Here is a 17,318-nt window from a genome sequence, read left to right as displayed (position 1 = left end):
AAACATACTGGGGGAATCTACCATGGAACAAGAGATCAAAGACTGAGAATCCTGTCCATTTTAATAGATAAAAGTCTTCATCTTCCACCTCGAATACCCAACCCTTGAGGTGGATAGCATCATGGTTAAGAATAAGGGTTCTGATCAAGGTGTAATGATGCATGCCCATAATCTCAGCCTCTCAAGAGGCAGAGTTAGTAAGACTGTGTGGATTGTTCAAGGTAAAAACCTACCTCAACAACAAAACTGCAAAACAAAAGTGCTGGGGGCATAGCTCAAGTGGAAGAGTATTTTCATAGCATGCATAAAGCCCTAGGTTCAATCCCAGAACCACAGAAAATGGAAAAAAGAAAAGAATAAGAGTTCTGGAGTCAGTTTCAAACTATCCCACTATAGAACAGCTATATCATATGTAACATAGTGATAATTATATAACCACATAGGGTTGTAATATGGATTAAATGGGCTATAGTGAAATGTCTACTGAATAACAAGCTTGCTAGATGCAAAAATACAAACTAAATAAATCACAGCTCCAGAATTTACTATCCACAGTATCTCACAATCTTAAGAGATTTTCTGAGACAAAAGTTTTAATATCTGTATCAATTCACATTCTCCCCTTCCCATTAACATTGCTCAGAAAAGTTCAACATTGAGAACTAATCCAACAGAGCTTTACTCAAGGGTTAATGTACAGCCCACAAGATACAGTCTCAGTAGACATAAGATTCTTTGGCATACATTCTATTTAACTCTACCACCTTCTTTTTTTTTTGGTCGGTCATAGGGCTTGAACTCTGGGCCTGGGCACTGTCCCTCAGCTCCTCAGCTCAAGCCAAGCACTCTACCACTTAAGCTACAGCGCCACATCCGGTTTTCTGGTGGTTTATTGGAGATAAGAGTTTCACGAACTTTCCTGCCCGGGCTGGCTTTGAACCACGATCCTCAGATCTCAGCCGCCTGAGTAGCTAGTATTACAGGCGTGAGCCACTGGTGCCCAGCTACCACCTTCTTTTTTCACTTCATTGTGGTGGGTTAAAAAAAAAATTACAGGATTCTAATCAAATATCACCCTTACCAGCTACTCTGCTGACAAAAATATAGTTGGTTCTTTTCTGAAAAATAAGTAGAGAAGCAAAAAATATTTCCAGCTGATTGATTCAGAATTTGAGGTTTAAAAAAACATTGCTTCTTTCCCTAAACTCTAGGGATAGAAAAGCTTCAGGGAGGGCTTGGCCAAAAACCAGAGAGTCAGGAATCAGAAAACAACAGAAGCCTTATTACTTCAAGACTAAAAAACAAATCAAAGCCTACCTTACTGACGGACTGAAAAAGTTCTACCCATGACAGGGGCTGGGTGTCTATCCCTTCTCCAGAACAGAGTCCCCCCAAGGAGGCCTACAGCCAACAGAGCAGAAAGAAGAGACAAGCTGTCAGGAGGCCAAATGTAGTATGGGGGCCAAGGAAAGTTCCATGGGTGATGTGATACAGGTCCCTGAAGACAAGAATAAGAGACAATATGGGAGCGTTCTCTCAAAGTTATGCCTGCAAAGCAGATTCCCTGATTTCCAGCCTGCAGTTAACGAAATTAATGATTATTATCACTTGGGCAATTTCAATACAGAGGAAATTAAAGCCCTTAAAGCCCACAAGCATCAAAAGGGCATACAAATGGCCCAGGGACCCTGCAGCATCATGAAGAAGAAAAAGGTAGTTTTAGATTCATAGCCATGAGCCAGAAAACCATCTCTGGAAGCCTCTTGTCTGAACCTGCCTTTCCATGGCATAGACAGAAAAGATAATGTCAAGAAGAGGTTTTCTCCCAGAAATACCAAGAGAGTGATTTAAGGGGAGAAAAGAAGACCCATCACTCCATCACTTGCCTGAACTTCAACTGCTGAGTACTTAGGCAATAGAAAGCCAAACACAAACATCAAGAAATCATACTTCTAAGGTACTCTAACACCATACAGCTGTAAACCGTCTCCATCATTCCCACAAAGGAACGAGTATCACCTGCTTTTCTCTACCATATTCACATAGGCTCTTTAGTTGGTGCCAGGTCAACCACACCTTTCCCTCATGAGATATGTAAACATGCTCCTAAGAGTTAATGTTATGTTGTAACAACTTATTTCACTAAGAAAGGAACTAAACAGAGATGGATGTTCAGGCCCTGTCTACAGAGATACCTTGTGCAGACCTTTTCACAGAAGCTGTAAGATGTACATTTGATTGGAAAATTCCAACACACATTCTCTTCTTCCTACAAAAATTTACTACAAGACACTAATGCCACATTTCATTATTTTTAAGAAGGAAAACCACTGATTCGATAACACAAAGATTCTGATTGCAAATAGGTATAAATCTTTTCTGACCATCTTTAAGTTAAATAAAACCTAAAAGGTACTCAAATGGCTCCCCAATTGTCTTACACTAAAAAGACCCTGTCCCTAAGGAGGCCTCCAGAGAGCTACACAAACTGACACTCCCCAGCCTCCCATTACCTCTTTGACCTCATGTGCTACAACTGGCAGCTCCAGCCCTCCCCTCAGACTGCCCCTGAACACTGACATCCTCTGTCTTCACAGTCATTATTCCTTCTGCTTGAAACATTTTTGGGTAGTAAGTGGGCTTGCCCTTCCTTTTTTAAGTGTCTGCTTTGAGCAGGTATCTTTTCTTTTTTCTTTTTCTTTTTTGGTTGGTAGTGGGGCTTGAACTCTGAGCCTGGGCGTGAGCAGGTATCTTTTCAATGGGATGTTCTTTAGTTCTCACAATCACCATTACCATGCTCTGTTTGATTTTTTTTTTCTTTTTTTCCTTTGCTTTGCTTTACATTATTGTGGTTGTTTTTTGGATTTTCTTATGATTTTTTTATTTTATTTAGCAACTTCTAGCATTTTATATAATTAGCCAATGAATTATGATCATTACCATCATCTTCCTGTATTAGAAGGTCTTATTTTCTTTACCAATATATTCAAGTGTAAGCAGAAGAGTCCTGGAACATGATTCAGCAGTTATTTACTAAGAGCCTAAATGAGAACACTGTTAGATTCCAATTCTCCATTAATTCTGATTATATCAAAAAGGAAGCCTTAGAGGAGTGGCAATCTTTATAATCAATAATTATCACTCGTTAATTTTGCTTTTGTCTCTTAAGCTATTTTTTAGTGTTTATACTTTTTGTAAACCAGTTGTACAAAGGGGTTTCAACTCAACAAGTCACATTATGAATACAATGCTTGAGTAATCTTAATTAATGTCACAGTGTTCTCTCCCCATCTTTCCCAATCCTATCCATACCCTCACTAGGTAGTTCAACTTCTTTTAAGTTTTTTTTTTTTTTTACTTATAATTTACACATACTAAAATTCATTCATTTAAATTTATGAGGTTGTGTCTCCATTACCACTAGTCTCCCTTCTTCACATGAAGAAAGAAGAACACAAGTTCAGAGCCTTCTACAGGCCTGAGGAGCTGCTGGGATGATGTAATAAGATTCCTCTGTTTTCAATGCTACTATTTTCCTGCTTGCTTTAGAATTAGCACTTGAAGTAGTAACATAAAGTTTCCTTTTTAAAGAAATTTATCTTCATAAAACAATCAGTTAAAGAAAAATGTTAGTTAACTATATATAGTTCTGCAATGAAGTGAAAATTGAAAGGGTATAAATTAACACAGTCAAGTTTGGGGAGCACATTAACCTGTAGTGAAGACCTGCTGCTCTCACAGTCTGCAGAAATGCAATGGACTTCAGGAGCAAAAGGCAAAACTCCATCACTTGTTCTGAGCACGCTCCCTCAGTGTTTCCAGGGAGACTGTTCTGAATGCCTTGGATTTCTGCCTTGAGTAAAGCCTATGTTTCAGGTGCTTATTGCAAGGCTATTTGTGTAGCCTTGGAAGATAAAGACATTCTCTCCCTTTAGAACAAAGGATAGGTTTGCTTACAGACTCAGAAGAATAAGAATGGCATTCTCCAGAGCAAAAGACAAACATGCTTATTACCTATCAGAAAATTCAGTTCTCTCAGTTCAAGGTTCTTCTCAATAATGTGGTCTGAATGTCTGTGTTCCTCCTAAAATTCTTATGTTAAGCTCTTAACTCTAAAGGTGGCAATATTAAGAGCTGAGGCTTCAGAGATAATAGATCACAATAGTAGAACCTTCATGAGTAGACAGTGCAATTTTTTTTTTTGGTGGTACTGGGATTTGAACTCAAGGCCTCCTTGGGTTGCTAACTTTTATTTTGTTTTTCAGATAGTGTCTTACACTAAACTAACTACTGGCACTGTCTTGGACTGAAATTCTTCTATCTTTGCCTCCCAAGTAAATGGGACCACAGGCAGGAGTCTATCTTGCATGGCTTGCTTTTGAGATAAGGTCTCCCTAACTTTTTTGCCCAGATTGGCCTTATATGGCAATCTTACTGTTTGAGCCCCGGCACCCTTAATTTATTTCTAATGTGGTGGTGGTGGGGTGGGGACACGCACGCATGTGGGCACACATGAGTGTTGGCTTGGAATTTTATGCTCAAGGCTAGTGCCACAGCTCCACTTCCAATTTTTTAGTGCTTACTTGGAGATTAAGACTCTCATGGCCTTTCCTGCCCAGGCTAGCTTTGAATCTCAATCCTCAGATCTTAGCCTCCTGAGTAGGTGGGACTATAGAAGTGAGCCACCAACACCCAGTTCTTAGTGCACTTTTGAAAGAGGCTAAGGGGCTTGTTTGTCCCTTTCACCATGTAGTGATGCATCAAGAAAGTGTCTTCTGTGAATCAGGATATGTGCCTCCCCCACACCAAAACTACCAGTACTTTGATCTTGGATTTTCCAGCCTCCAGAATCATGAAGAGAAATTCCTAAATGTTCAGAAGCTATCTAGTAGGTTGTATTTTGTTACAGTAGCCCAAATGAAAAAGCACCAACATGCTGATATTCTGGTTACCACTCCTGTAATAACTGGGATTTCACCACTGACTTAGGAGTCCCATGCCTTATACCAACAAGAACACAGCAGATGAATTTGTCTGCTTACTACAAGCAAGCAAGATTCTCAGACCTCACACTGTCTTGAAAGTCCTCACCTCATTGTGAATCTCTTCTCCTTGTTTCAAAACTGCAGGCTCAAAGGATTTCAGAGAGACATCTCCATTGTCCACATCATCACAGACATTCTGCAGAGCCAACTGACAGCGCTGCAAAATATAATCCAAGGTTCCTGTAGAACACTGCCAAAACAGAAGCAACAGTCAGGGTTATGAGTGAGATCCAAGTTCACCAGCCACACTTCCTATGACTATTCACTAGACCTTCCTTAGGCCACTCACCATGACCGTTTTTGTTTTTATGTGGCCCTCCCGGCTCTTAATAACAGTAGGCACCCAGAGGCTCGGACACTCTTCACACACACACACACACACACACACACACACACACAAACACACACACCCACACCCACTTTTTTTTCTACATGTACTACAGCATCCAGAACCGAGTCTTACATGTAGAAGAAAATACATAATCACAGGATGAATAACTAGTCAATGACTCTGACTGTATTTCAAGTGAACCTAAAAGAAGCCAGACCACAAAACTGGTTAAAATAGAATAGTAACAGCAGAGGGGAAATTAATGTTATAAACTTGAGGCAAATGAGTTATTTTCCTTTGTTACTAAAAGCATACACTAGGCAGCTGCAGTCTTTGGCAGAAGAGATTCTTCTGATTATAAAGAATCTATGGCTCAGGCCCTCAAAGCATACTCAAAGGCAGAATGTAGTATTTGGGCATTAGCAAGAGCACAGCTATCTAGTTCATCGCTCTTTAAGGAGTGGCATGAAACAGAAAACAAATGGAAAACTCTCCTCTGAATGACTATGTCAGAATAGAACATGAGACAGTGGGCATCTCTATTTTGATAATGAAATGATTATGATAAAAGATACATGTATACAGACATGTATATATACATATTCATAGACATATATGTAGATGGATATATAATCTTTTGATGCAATTATGGACACTGTACCTCTAAATATTTTTATTTTCATATTTGTAACTTAAACTGAGTTCTTGAAAAGAATCTTGAAGGTATATCCTCCAGTATAAAAATTCTTTGCACAGTTATTTCCCTTTTAACTCATATGACATCAACAAGCCTGGGAACACAAAGTTTCTATGCCAAAAACAGAAGCTTGACTAACATATATTTTAATACAAAGACCCCAGAGTGCCAAGAGCAAAAGGGTAGGCACTCCAATTTGCTGCAAAGAAAAAATACAAAGGAGAAGTGAATTCACACACATACTGAGCCCCCAGTATACAATGTCTAGAAAGTCATTCCACTTGCATATTTACTTCCTAAATAATTGAGTGGTCTGTGTACAAGGATACTAATCACATGTCCATCCATTAGCACTAAAGATTGGAAACAACCTAAATATCTCATCAATAAGGAACTAGCTAAAGCAACCATGTTGCAACTTTATTTCCAGCTATAAAAACAGGTTGAAAGGGAAATTTTTATTTTTCTGGGTTTAGTGAGTTTTATTTGGTTTAAGGAACTTATGATTAGGTTGTTGTTGAATTATTGCTTTTTGTCAAAATTCTGTGAAAATATAACTTAAGTCATAAAATTCAACCACTTAAAATGTACAATTTGGTTGGGGGGGGGGAGGGGGAGGATTGGGTGGGGGGGTAGGGGAGAGGCTGGGAAGGGATGTGAAGGGTAAACAAAGGAGGAGGCTGCAATGCTTGATAAGAGATGTACTCATTATCTTGCCCATGTAATTGTAACCCCTCTGTACAGCATGTTCACAAAAAATAAAAATTTAAATTAAAAAAAATGTACAATTGTTGTTTTTTAGTTATTTCCAGGTTTGTGCAACTGCAATTACAATTAGCTCATTTTATGTATTTCCCTAAATAAAACCATGGGACCTTTAGCAGTCACTCTCTCCCATTTGCACCAACCTTTCCAGCCTAATGCCACAATGAGTATACTTGCTATATCCACGCCTGTGGCCATTCTAGACAAGATTCATGTGATGAATAAAATCATACAATGAGACCCTTTGTGACTAGCTTCACAGACTGATCATGTTTTCATGGTTTATCCCTGTCACAGTTTGTGTTAGTACTTCATCCTTCTATGGCCACTTATACAATGGTTTGAATATGCCTCATTTTGTTGATCAGTCCATATAGTGATGAACCTCTGAGCTGTATCCACTTCTGGGGCTATGTCCACTTTTTCAATAATAGAAATCAAGCCATGAAGGAAGCTTGTGTATGGTTTTCATTTCTCTTGGGGTATACCTGAGTATGTGATTGCTGTGTCATAGGGTAACTTTGCATTTAGCTTTCTAAAGGAGTGTCAAGTTGCTTCCAAAGTGACCACACCATTGTTCATTCTTCCCAGCATGGTATAGGGGTTCCCATGGCTGTTCATGTTAGCAAAGACTTGTTACTTTCCTTGTGACTCTAGCCATCTCAGTAGGTATAAAGTGTGATGTCTCCCCTAGCTTTGATTTGCAGTTTTCTAATGACTAAGGAGGTGCATGGTTTTCATGTGTTTATTGGCATTTGTGTGCCTTCTTTGGGATAGATTTCTTAATAGCCTTTATCATTTTAAGCAGGGTTATTTGTTTTTAATTATTTATATCTAAGTATTCTTTATATATTCCAAATAGAAATTCTTTGCATGATGTACGATTTGCAAATATTTCCTTCCATTCTGTGTTGTCTGTTCACTCTGTTGAGATAAAGAATGCTTTACTTTTTGAAATACAAAAGCTTTTATCTTTTATAGCTCCCATTTTTTCTATTATTTTTCTTAGGTCACTTGTGCTTTTGGTGTCATATTAAAAATCATTGCCTATGTCAATGTAAGAATTATATGCTGATGAGAAATTTTCAGTAAAAGTTTCCTAAAAGAAATTCAAAAGTTATAATATACAGGGTAGACAAAATTGATGTATGTGTTATACATATGTATCTATGTATATATGTATTAATTAAAAGGATACCAAAAATTTGATGACATTGGTTCCATATAAGAAGTGCGAGAATGGTAGTAGCTTTAAGAAAAAGATAATACATATATAACCTTAGGCATATTTTGAATATTGAGCCATCTTAGTAACTACCTATGCAAAAAATAATTATGCATAGAATTTAAATTTAAAAATAATATTCTATGTTGACCCCCAAGAACATTCTGTCAAAACTAGAAATGGAAGTAAAGTCAAATAAAGATCAAGAGCCACCAAACATAATCCACTTACATCTGTCCAATACAGAGGAATAGATTTCTTTAGTGATGGACTACCATGAATTCCAAAATACTACTTTCTTAAGGCAGTCTATTTCCTACATATTGTTTGGCACAGATAAATCATATAATGTTAATGCTACAAGAATATATTTATGGAAAAAGTGAGGGATAAAATTGTATGAATTATGTTCCCCTCCTCTACTGAGGGAAATAACAAATCTTCAGTGTTATAGGAAAACTTCTTTTTGTCTAGTACTAATAACAATAATGTAACATGAAGCTAAAATTTTTCAGTGAGATAAAAACATAACCTTGCCACTTGAACCCAATTTTACTTCCCATAGTAATCTTCATCCACACATAGATGCAATCAATGCAGACATCAATTTATATGCTGTTTTCCACTGTTTATACATAAATATTCAGAACTACAATTTTCAATGTTGCTAATTAAGGTGAATTTGAACAGTTTAATTACATAATCACATGCCATAAAAGCATTAAGAATCTGCTCAGCTTCTCGCTACTATTGATTATACTGGAGAAAAAAAATCTCTTCATCAATATCATTCTATTATTGAAGTTTTATTTCTAAAAAAGGTGTTATAAGATCAAAGTTATGAAAATTCCATGGTGCTTTTTCCATAAATGCAATAACTTTGAAAAATATATCCAAATAGAAATACAACTAAAAGAACAGGAACTCAAAAGACTGAGATCTGATAGTCAAGGTTCCAAACCAACTCAGGCAAAGAAGTCCAGGAGCTTCTTATCTCCAAGTAACCACCAAAAAGATAGAAGTGGTCCCTTAGCAAAAAGAAATCAAGGCATGGGGTACTTTACTAATTCTATGCTAAAGGGGCTCCTTGCAGGAATTTTGTTGTGCATATTTATTGAAGGAAGCGAAAGTTACTTGTTCTCTCCTAATTTCCAATCCCATGTTTTCATTTGCTTGTTGGACCTCTCCATATGGCAACTCCAACTTATTCTGTTCAAAACTGAGCTACTGTCTTCCCCTAATCTAATGTCTTAGATTCATGATATGGCTACAGATAATAGCTATATAATTCCTTAAATACCCAGACTTAAAATTCAAGAGTCATCTCAATACCTGCCACATGGAAAACATCCAATAAATTTCATGCACTCATTCATTTTTACTTCCATCATTTTTACTTTACAATCATCTGCCAAGTCTTACACTATATCTTCTGTATCAACCATGGGAATTTCTTCCCTGACAAGTTTAATTGACATCTCCATTCTTTTCACTTCCTAAAATTATTGCTAAGATGTCAATAAAGAACAGGCAACAGCATACAACTACCAATTTAAGCTCAAACAGCTAATTTGATACCCCACACCTTTCATGATTGATGCCAACTGCCTACACACCTTAAGATCCAGACAACATCACTCAGTATCATATAGCCATTCAATATATATCATTCCATTGCAATCACAAAATTCCTAATTTGATACTGGTTCACCCCCAAGCTGTCCTAAAATGTCTTAAAGCCACCTAATCCTGTGCATATTCAATGTCTACACTTTACCTAGGATACGTTATGTTCCTTTCTACCTTATATTCTATACTAAACCTACCAGTAGTCTGCAACCATCCTTTGTGTTTTGGCTTTAGTTTTTTTGGGTTTTTTTGAGATAGGGTCTTAATATGTATTTTCAGTTGACCTTGAACTTGAATTACATATGTGTATTATCACTTGCATCTGGTAACTTCTTGTAATCAGAAAATATATTAGCCATTCCTGCTCACAAATACCTAAAAGAATACAATGACAGATGGGAACCAGTGGTTCATGGCTGTCATCTAGCTATTCAGAGGCTAAGATCTAGAATACTGTAGTTCCAAGGCGAACCTGATAGAAAACCCTGTGTTACTCCATCTTCAAAATTAACTGATAAAGAGGTGAGGTGGAGGTGTGGCTTAAATGACAAAACACCAGCCAAGCAAGCAGCTGTGAGGTCCAGAGATCAAACTCCAAAAACAGAACCAGTGGCTCATAGCTATAATCCTTGCCACTGGGTTGGCTGAGAGAGAAAGATCATAGATCAAGATCAGCCTGGAGAAAAAAGTCACAATTCCCCTTCTCAACCTATAGCTGATACAGTGGCTCAGGACTGTCATTATACCTACATGTGAGGCTGAGACAGGTAGGATCCTAGTTTCAGGTCAACCGGGAATTATTAGTTCCACAAGATCCTTTGTCAGTGGAAGAAGTTGAGCATGGTAGTGTGCACCTATCATCTCAGCTATGACTGGAAACCTAAAATAGGAAGACTATAGTCTAGGCACAGTATGGAGGCCTGGGAAAAGAAGGAAACCCTATCCTAAAACTCTAGCACAAAAGAAGGGTGAAGCCAGAGCACCGCAGTAGAGTACCTGCCTAGGTCCCAAGTTCAAACTCCAGCACGACAGAAAAAGAAAAGAATATTTTAAACACAGAGTTCAACAAAAGTTTGCAGAATGGATGAATGAACTGAAATCCCTTCTTCTGAATGGTAGCTTTCAATTAACTTTTCACACAAACAGCTTCAGTTGTCCCTATGTCCTATTACCTTTTCATCAGAAAAAAAATGAAAAGATATTAGTAGTAACTCAATAACAGTATTAGTGGCTAACATCTTTGCCTATATATATCAGTCACTGTAAAAGAACTTACATGCATTAACTCATTTAATCCTCATAAGAACCACATGAATCAGGCATGACTTTTATCCTATCAAACATAATTCCCAAGCTTTTATTCATCATTGAACGTTCATTTGAACAGATCTAATGAGCTTGGCTCCTCTCCTAGGTTAGACTAGGAAAGATGTAAGAAGGACACCTTTCCTTCCAACTGCTTTCCCTCCTCCCTTCCCACTTCTTCCTTGCAGAACCTACTTAGAACAATCAACACCTGCCAATGGCATTTATCTTTCCCCAGAAGCATAACTCAAATAACCTCAGACAATTACTTCTATGTTGATTTGTTTAACATTTGTCTCCCCAACTCAAATGTAAGTTCAATAAAAGTAATGGACAGAACAGTCATGTTGACAGCTCTTTCTCCCAAACACATGACAGACACTGAAAGATTTAAAACAATGAATGAATGAAAAGGAGAAGAAAAGACTGAAGAGGGAGACAGAAATGCTTGATGGACTGTCTGACTTCTTAGAAAGTCAATCATGCCTTTTCTGCTGCACAGCAACATGGCCAGTCTACAATTAAGCTACGTAATTATCAAAAGACAGGGCCACCACCTTATCAAATCACAGACTCAGGACCAGAAAGGCCTCATTCTTGCTCTTCTTTGCCACATGGCATTAATACTTCTGCCCTGTGTTCTCACACTTATCCCTGTAGATTCCTAAAAAGTCAAACTAGAAGGCAAAGCTCAGACGTGTACACTTGTATACCAAGTTGTAATCCTTCTCATGATTATTCCCTTACTCTCTGGATCTTGACAGTGGTGTTTCTGTGTTTTATTCATCTCTTTTACTTTCCATTCTGAACTACTCTGTCTGATCAGCTGACCAGCAGCCCTTGCCAAAGGATGATGAGAGCAGAAATCTCTGGGCTACAAACACAACTGGGGAGTTCTAACACTCCTTAACATCTTGATAAGTTTGTGCTCAACTTAGTTTAACCAAAAAATGAAGAAAAATGTTAATTCACAGACATTTGAACCCAGCCACAATGAACACACACATAAGGCATACAAATTTACCTCATTTCCCCTGGTTATATCCTGCCCTTGAACTTGACAATTACAATCACCTATGAAAATCTGACACTAGCAAAGGCTACAAAATGGCATTCACATTCTCCAAGAAATATAATCCCAAGAAACAAAACACTTATCCATACCTGTGAATAAACTTTAAAACTGCATCTGACACAAGCAAAAGCTTTTAAGAAAGCACATAAATAGAGTCTAAACTTAAGTTAGATGGAAGCAATTTTCCTATCAAGGACTCATCTAAAGCTCCATGATAAATTGCTTGCTCAACCACTTCTGTCACATTGAGTTAAGTGTGAATCACAATTTTATTTACACTTACCTCTGCCACTCGGTGGGTGGAACTAAATCGAGGTTGGGAACCAGCCAAAACACAGTGTTGGTGGGTGGCATTAAGATCATCTGAAGAAAAATAAAAATAAAAAAAATTTCTAAAATATGCTTATTAGTTAATATATACTATCCCCTATTTAACTAAGATACAAAGTAAATTTCAAACTCATTCAAGAAACAATAATGAGCCAGGCACCAGTGGTTCACACCAATAATCCTAACTATTCAAGAAGCTGAGATCTGAGGACTGTGGTTCCAAACCAATATGGGACCTCATGAGACTCATCTCCAGTTAAGCATCAAAAAGCCAAAAGAGAAGTTTGGGCTCAAGTGGTAGAGAGCTAGCCTTGAACAAAAAAAGTTTAGGGACAGCACCCAGTCCCTATGTTCAAGCCCCAGATCTGGCACTAAAATATATATATATATATAAAAGAAAGAAAGAAAAGGCCGGGAGCCAATAGCTCAGGCCTTTACTCAGGAGGCTAAGATCTGAGGATCATGGTTCAAAGACAGCCCAGGCAGGAAAGTCCGTGAGACTCTTATCTCTAATTAACCACTAGAAAGCTAGAAGTGGTGCTGTGGTTCATGTGCTGAAGAGCTCAAGGACAGCACCTAGACCCAAAGTACAAGCCCCACAACCAACAAAAAGAAAAAGAAAGAAAAATGAATAGGAAATTAACACCTTATATTAACACCTCATACTCTGTAAATCAATGCTTGTAGGGGTAATATATATATACATATATATAGCATGTATATGTGTATACATGTAAATATATGCATATATACTTACATATTTATAACATTTTATGTCTTATAGCTATTTACATCTATAATATTATCTTTTATTATATGTATTAGTACATAAATGATACAAACCAGGACACTTTCAAAAGTAAAAGGAGATGCTATTAATAATTCAATAATTATTCTAAGCAGAAAAGGTCAGATAAGGTGATATTAGGGAAATGAACCCTAAGATGTATATTCAAATGTTTTTTTTCTTTCTTGTGATTGTTTCAAACACATTTATAAGATTATTTCTTTGTTGCTATGTATGTCCCCCCCCCCACAGTATAACCCTGATTTCACTGTATTTGATATTGGTATAATTTGTGGAGGGGAAGAGGAAAAACAAATCGTTTAAATAAGGATACAGGTGGACCCATTGCAACAATGAGATGTACAAGTCGTTATGTCAAAAACGAACTTTACAATTTTGGTGCAGGGGGTGAGGGGGGCGGGGAGTATTGGGTGAGGGGGCAGAGGGAGGATGGGAAGGGATGGGAAGGGGAAACAAAGGAGGAGGCTACAATGCTTGATAAGAAATGTACTCATTATCTTGCCCATGTAATTGTAACCCCTCTGTACAGTATTTTCACAATAAAAAAATAAAATAATAATTATTATTATTATTCTGAGACAAAAGTGAACCAACACTGACCTCAGCAAACATGAGGAGGTCCCACTCCTATGACACTCTCCCACCATGATATTAACTACTTATAGACTTAATATCTTTGTTCTTCACATAACATTTCTACTTCTAGTCATATCTATAAATTGAGACAGAATTCTTTTCTGTTATTTAGAGATGAACCTCTTTCATCTAAAATCTGCCTCTTTCTTTCTGTAACTGAGTTCATTAATGTTGTCAACAATATTTCAGGCAACAAACCAACTACTTCCACCAAACATGTTTAGCTCTCAGAAAAAAATTCAAGCCTATAGATTTATGACAAAAGAAAGAAGTAGCTGGTAAACTCATCAACTGAAGAATACTCCAGCAAAACCATGTTAGGAGAAAGATCAACAGACAACTTGTTGCATATTCTAAGGATTAATGTTATACAGCAGACAAATCCTGTATCACTTCTACTATGTATATTATTTCTTTTACTGCAAAAAATAGAGTACATGCTTTTCTACATAGCTAATACTGGCCTCTTGCCATGATACCAAGATAGTAATGTTAAGAGGCAAAGGCTACCAGGCAGTAAAATCAACTTAATATATGAAAACATAGAAAACACAAATTGACAACTAAAGGGCTTCTATTGTCAGTTATTATGAAATAATAACTGACAATAATAACTCAAAGTTTACCCTCTACTTTAAGTAACTAGAACACAAAGCAAAAATATGAATCAAAGATTTCTGACACTTAAAAATAGAAACAACATAAATAATGCTTCCAGATTCCCTAACTAACTTAGAAATCGTTTCAAAGACAGAGTAGAGAAGGGGAAGCCAGCTAAAAAGACAGAGATTAGAGTTTATGAACATATTCAAGGCAGCAAGATTTGTAAGTCAGAATACTGGAATAGAAGAATATGCACAGAGAGAGAGCAAGAAGATCTACAGAAAGGTTCCAGTCTTTTGCTAAGTACTGTGAATATGTGAATGGAATTCCCAGGTCCTGAAAAGGAAGCATCTGAATACAGTAGGTTCAGCAAACCAGACCTTACAGATGACTGGGAATACAGTGTTCCAGTAGCCAGGCTGTTCCTACTACAAGTTACTAGGTAATCCTTAGTAAAAGCATCACCATCAGCCAGGTACAAGTGGCTCACACATCCTAGCTCCACAGGAGGTTGAGATATGAGGATGGTAGTTCAAAACCAGGAAAAGTCCTTAAGAATCTTTTCTCCAATTAACCAACAAAAGCCAGATGTAGAGCTGTGGTTCAAAGTGGCAGAGTTCAAAAAAAGTTTATGGACAGTGCCTGGGCCTTAAATCAAAGCCCCAGTACCAGCACAAAAGAAAAGAAAATAGAGAAAGAGAGAGGAAGAGGAAGAGGAAGAGGAAGGGAAGGGAGGGAGGAAGGAAGGAAGGAGGAGAGGGAGGGAGATAGAAAGAAGAGAGAGGAGGGAGGGAGGGAGGGAAGAAGGAAGAGAAAAACTGAAAAAATCTGGTATCTACATTAGGAAAGAAAGAACCTCAGAGGCTGTATATGACAAACCTACATCCAGCATTACACTTAATGGTGAAAACCTAAAGCCATTTCCTTTGAAATCAGGAACAAGACAAGGACATCTACTCTCTCCTCTCCTCTTCAATATAGTACTAGAATATAGTACTCCAAATACCAAAAACAATCCTTAGCAGGAAGAACACTTAGAAGAATATCAATACCAAACTTCAAACTCTATTACAAAGCTATAGTATCAATAACAGATTGGTAGTGCCACAAGAATAGGCCTGAGGACCAATTAAACCAAATAGAAGATCCAGGAATGAATCCACAGACCTACAGCCATCTAATCTTTGATAAGGGAACTAAAAACACAAGTTGGAAAAAATCCTCTTCAACAAATGGTGCTCTTCAACAAACTTAAGCTAAATCCTTATAGATCACCCTACACCAGAATCAATTCCAAATCAAAGACCTCAATGTAAGGCCAGATACCATGAAAGTATTACCGAAAGGGATAGGGGAAACACTAGGGCTACCTGGCATGGAACAAAACTTCCTAAGTAAAGATCCATAATCACAGCAAATCAAAGAAAGACTGGATAAATGATATTGCATCAAATTGAAGAGTTTCTGCATGACAAAGGACATAGCTAACAAGATTAAACAGAAAGCCCACAAAATGGGAGATGACCTTCACTAGGTATACATCAGAAAAGGGCCTCATATCTAAAATACAGTTAAAAAACTTAAACCTCCCTAAAACAAGTCCTTAAAGAAACAACAACCCAATTAATAAATGGGCTAAAGACTTAAAGAGAGACTTCTCTGAAGAAGTAAGAATAACCAATAGACCCACAAAGAAATGTTCAACATCTCTAGCCTTAAAAGAAATGCCAATCAAAACAACATTGAGATTCCACCTCGTCCAAGCTAGAATGGCCATTAACAAGAAAACTAATAAAAACAGATGCTTGTGGAGGGAACTCTACTACACTGCTGGTGGGAATGTAACTACTCTGGAAAGTAGTATGGAAGTTCCTTAAAAAACTAAACAAGGAACTTTCCTACAAACAAGCAATTCCACTCCTGGGCATTGATGCAATAAAAGACAAACAAGGACACACTAAAGTTGCCAGTACAACCATGTTCTCTGCAGCATTGTTTACCATAACCAAGATATGGAAACAATCCAGATACCCCTCAATAAATGAATGGGTCAAGAAAATGTGGTATATACATATATATACACAATGGAATTCCACTCATCCAGCAAAAAGAACAGTATTATACCACTCGTAAGGAAATGGAAAAATTTGGAAAAAATTATATTAAACGAAGTATGCCAGACCCAAAGAAACACAGATTGCATGGTTTCCCTCATTGTGGTAACTAGAATGTGCCTACAAATCTACAAGTAAACACACTGGATGATAAATGAAAAACAATAACAACAACAACACTGGAACATGATAAATTATACATGTCTCTAGGCATTCACACACAGTGAGACCAAAGGAAGATATTCTTAGTAGAGGATCACATAGGTACAATAGCTATGTGCATTTGACCATACAAAATAATATTTATCAAAATGAACTCCAGGAAATGAGAACAAGAAAGTTTCTTTTCCTTTGTTGATGTTTTTGTTTTCATTTCCCTTTGGCTTGCTTATTTATCTGTCTTTGGGAGGGTAATGTGGGGGGGGCACAAAATTGGGAGTATGAAGGGTGAGCAAATGAAGCAGTGATGTTGAAAATGAATTATACAATTTGTGCATCAGGACAGGAGGAAAAAGTGAGAAAGTAAGGTAAGGAGTGACATTATTCAAAAACAAATGAACTCTTTCATTTGACTTAATCTGATTATAACCCCTCTGAATATCACCTTTACAATAGCAATAAATAAGTTTTAAAGATGAAAGCCTTAGAGAAGGAACACATGATCATAAAAATTAAAATGACTATTTTATCTTCTATTGATCTAACATAACACTTTTCTCAAAATAATAGAAACAATATATTCAATTATACATGCA

At 37.2% G+C, this 17,318-nt stretch overlaps 1 protein-coding gene across 1 annotated transcript in view; it reads right to left on the bottom strand.

Annotated features, from left to right (window-relative positions):
- Nucleotides 1–17,318, bottom strand: part of Fto (FTO alpha-ketoglutarate dependent dioxygenase) — a 388,710-nt gene that overhangs the window by 209,209 nt on the left and 162,183 nt on the right. Inside the window, exons 5-6 of the mRNA XM_042689921.1 lie at nt 12,356–12,435; nt 5,092–5,235 (exon numbers count right to left, since the gene is read on the bottom strand). Of these exons, the coding sequence (XP_042545855.1) occupies nt 5,092–5,235; nt 12,356–12,435 (224 nt within the window). The remainder of the gene's footprint in view (nt 1–5,091; nt 5,236–12,355; nt 12,436–17,318) is intronic.

This window comes from Dipodomys spectabilis, unplaced genomic scaffold (assembly GCF_019054845.1).
Source record: "Dipodomys spectabilis isolate Male_0828 unplaced genomic scaffold, ASM1905484v1 ptg000130l, whole genome shotgun sequence".
Classification (NCBI taxonomy): Eukaryota; Metazoa; Chordata; class Mammalia; order Rodentia; family Heteromyidae; genus Dipodomys; species Dipodomys spectabilis.
The sequence above is the reverse complement of the archived record's forward strand: the minus strand, read 5'-3'. Positions and strand labels throughout refer to the sequence as shown.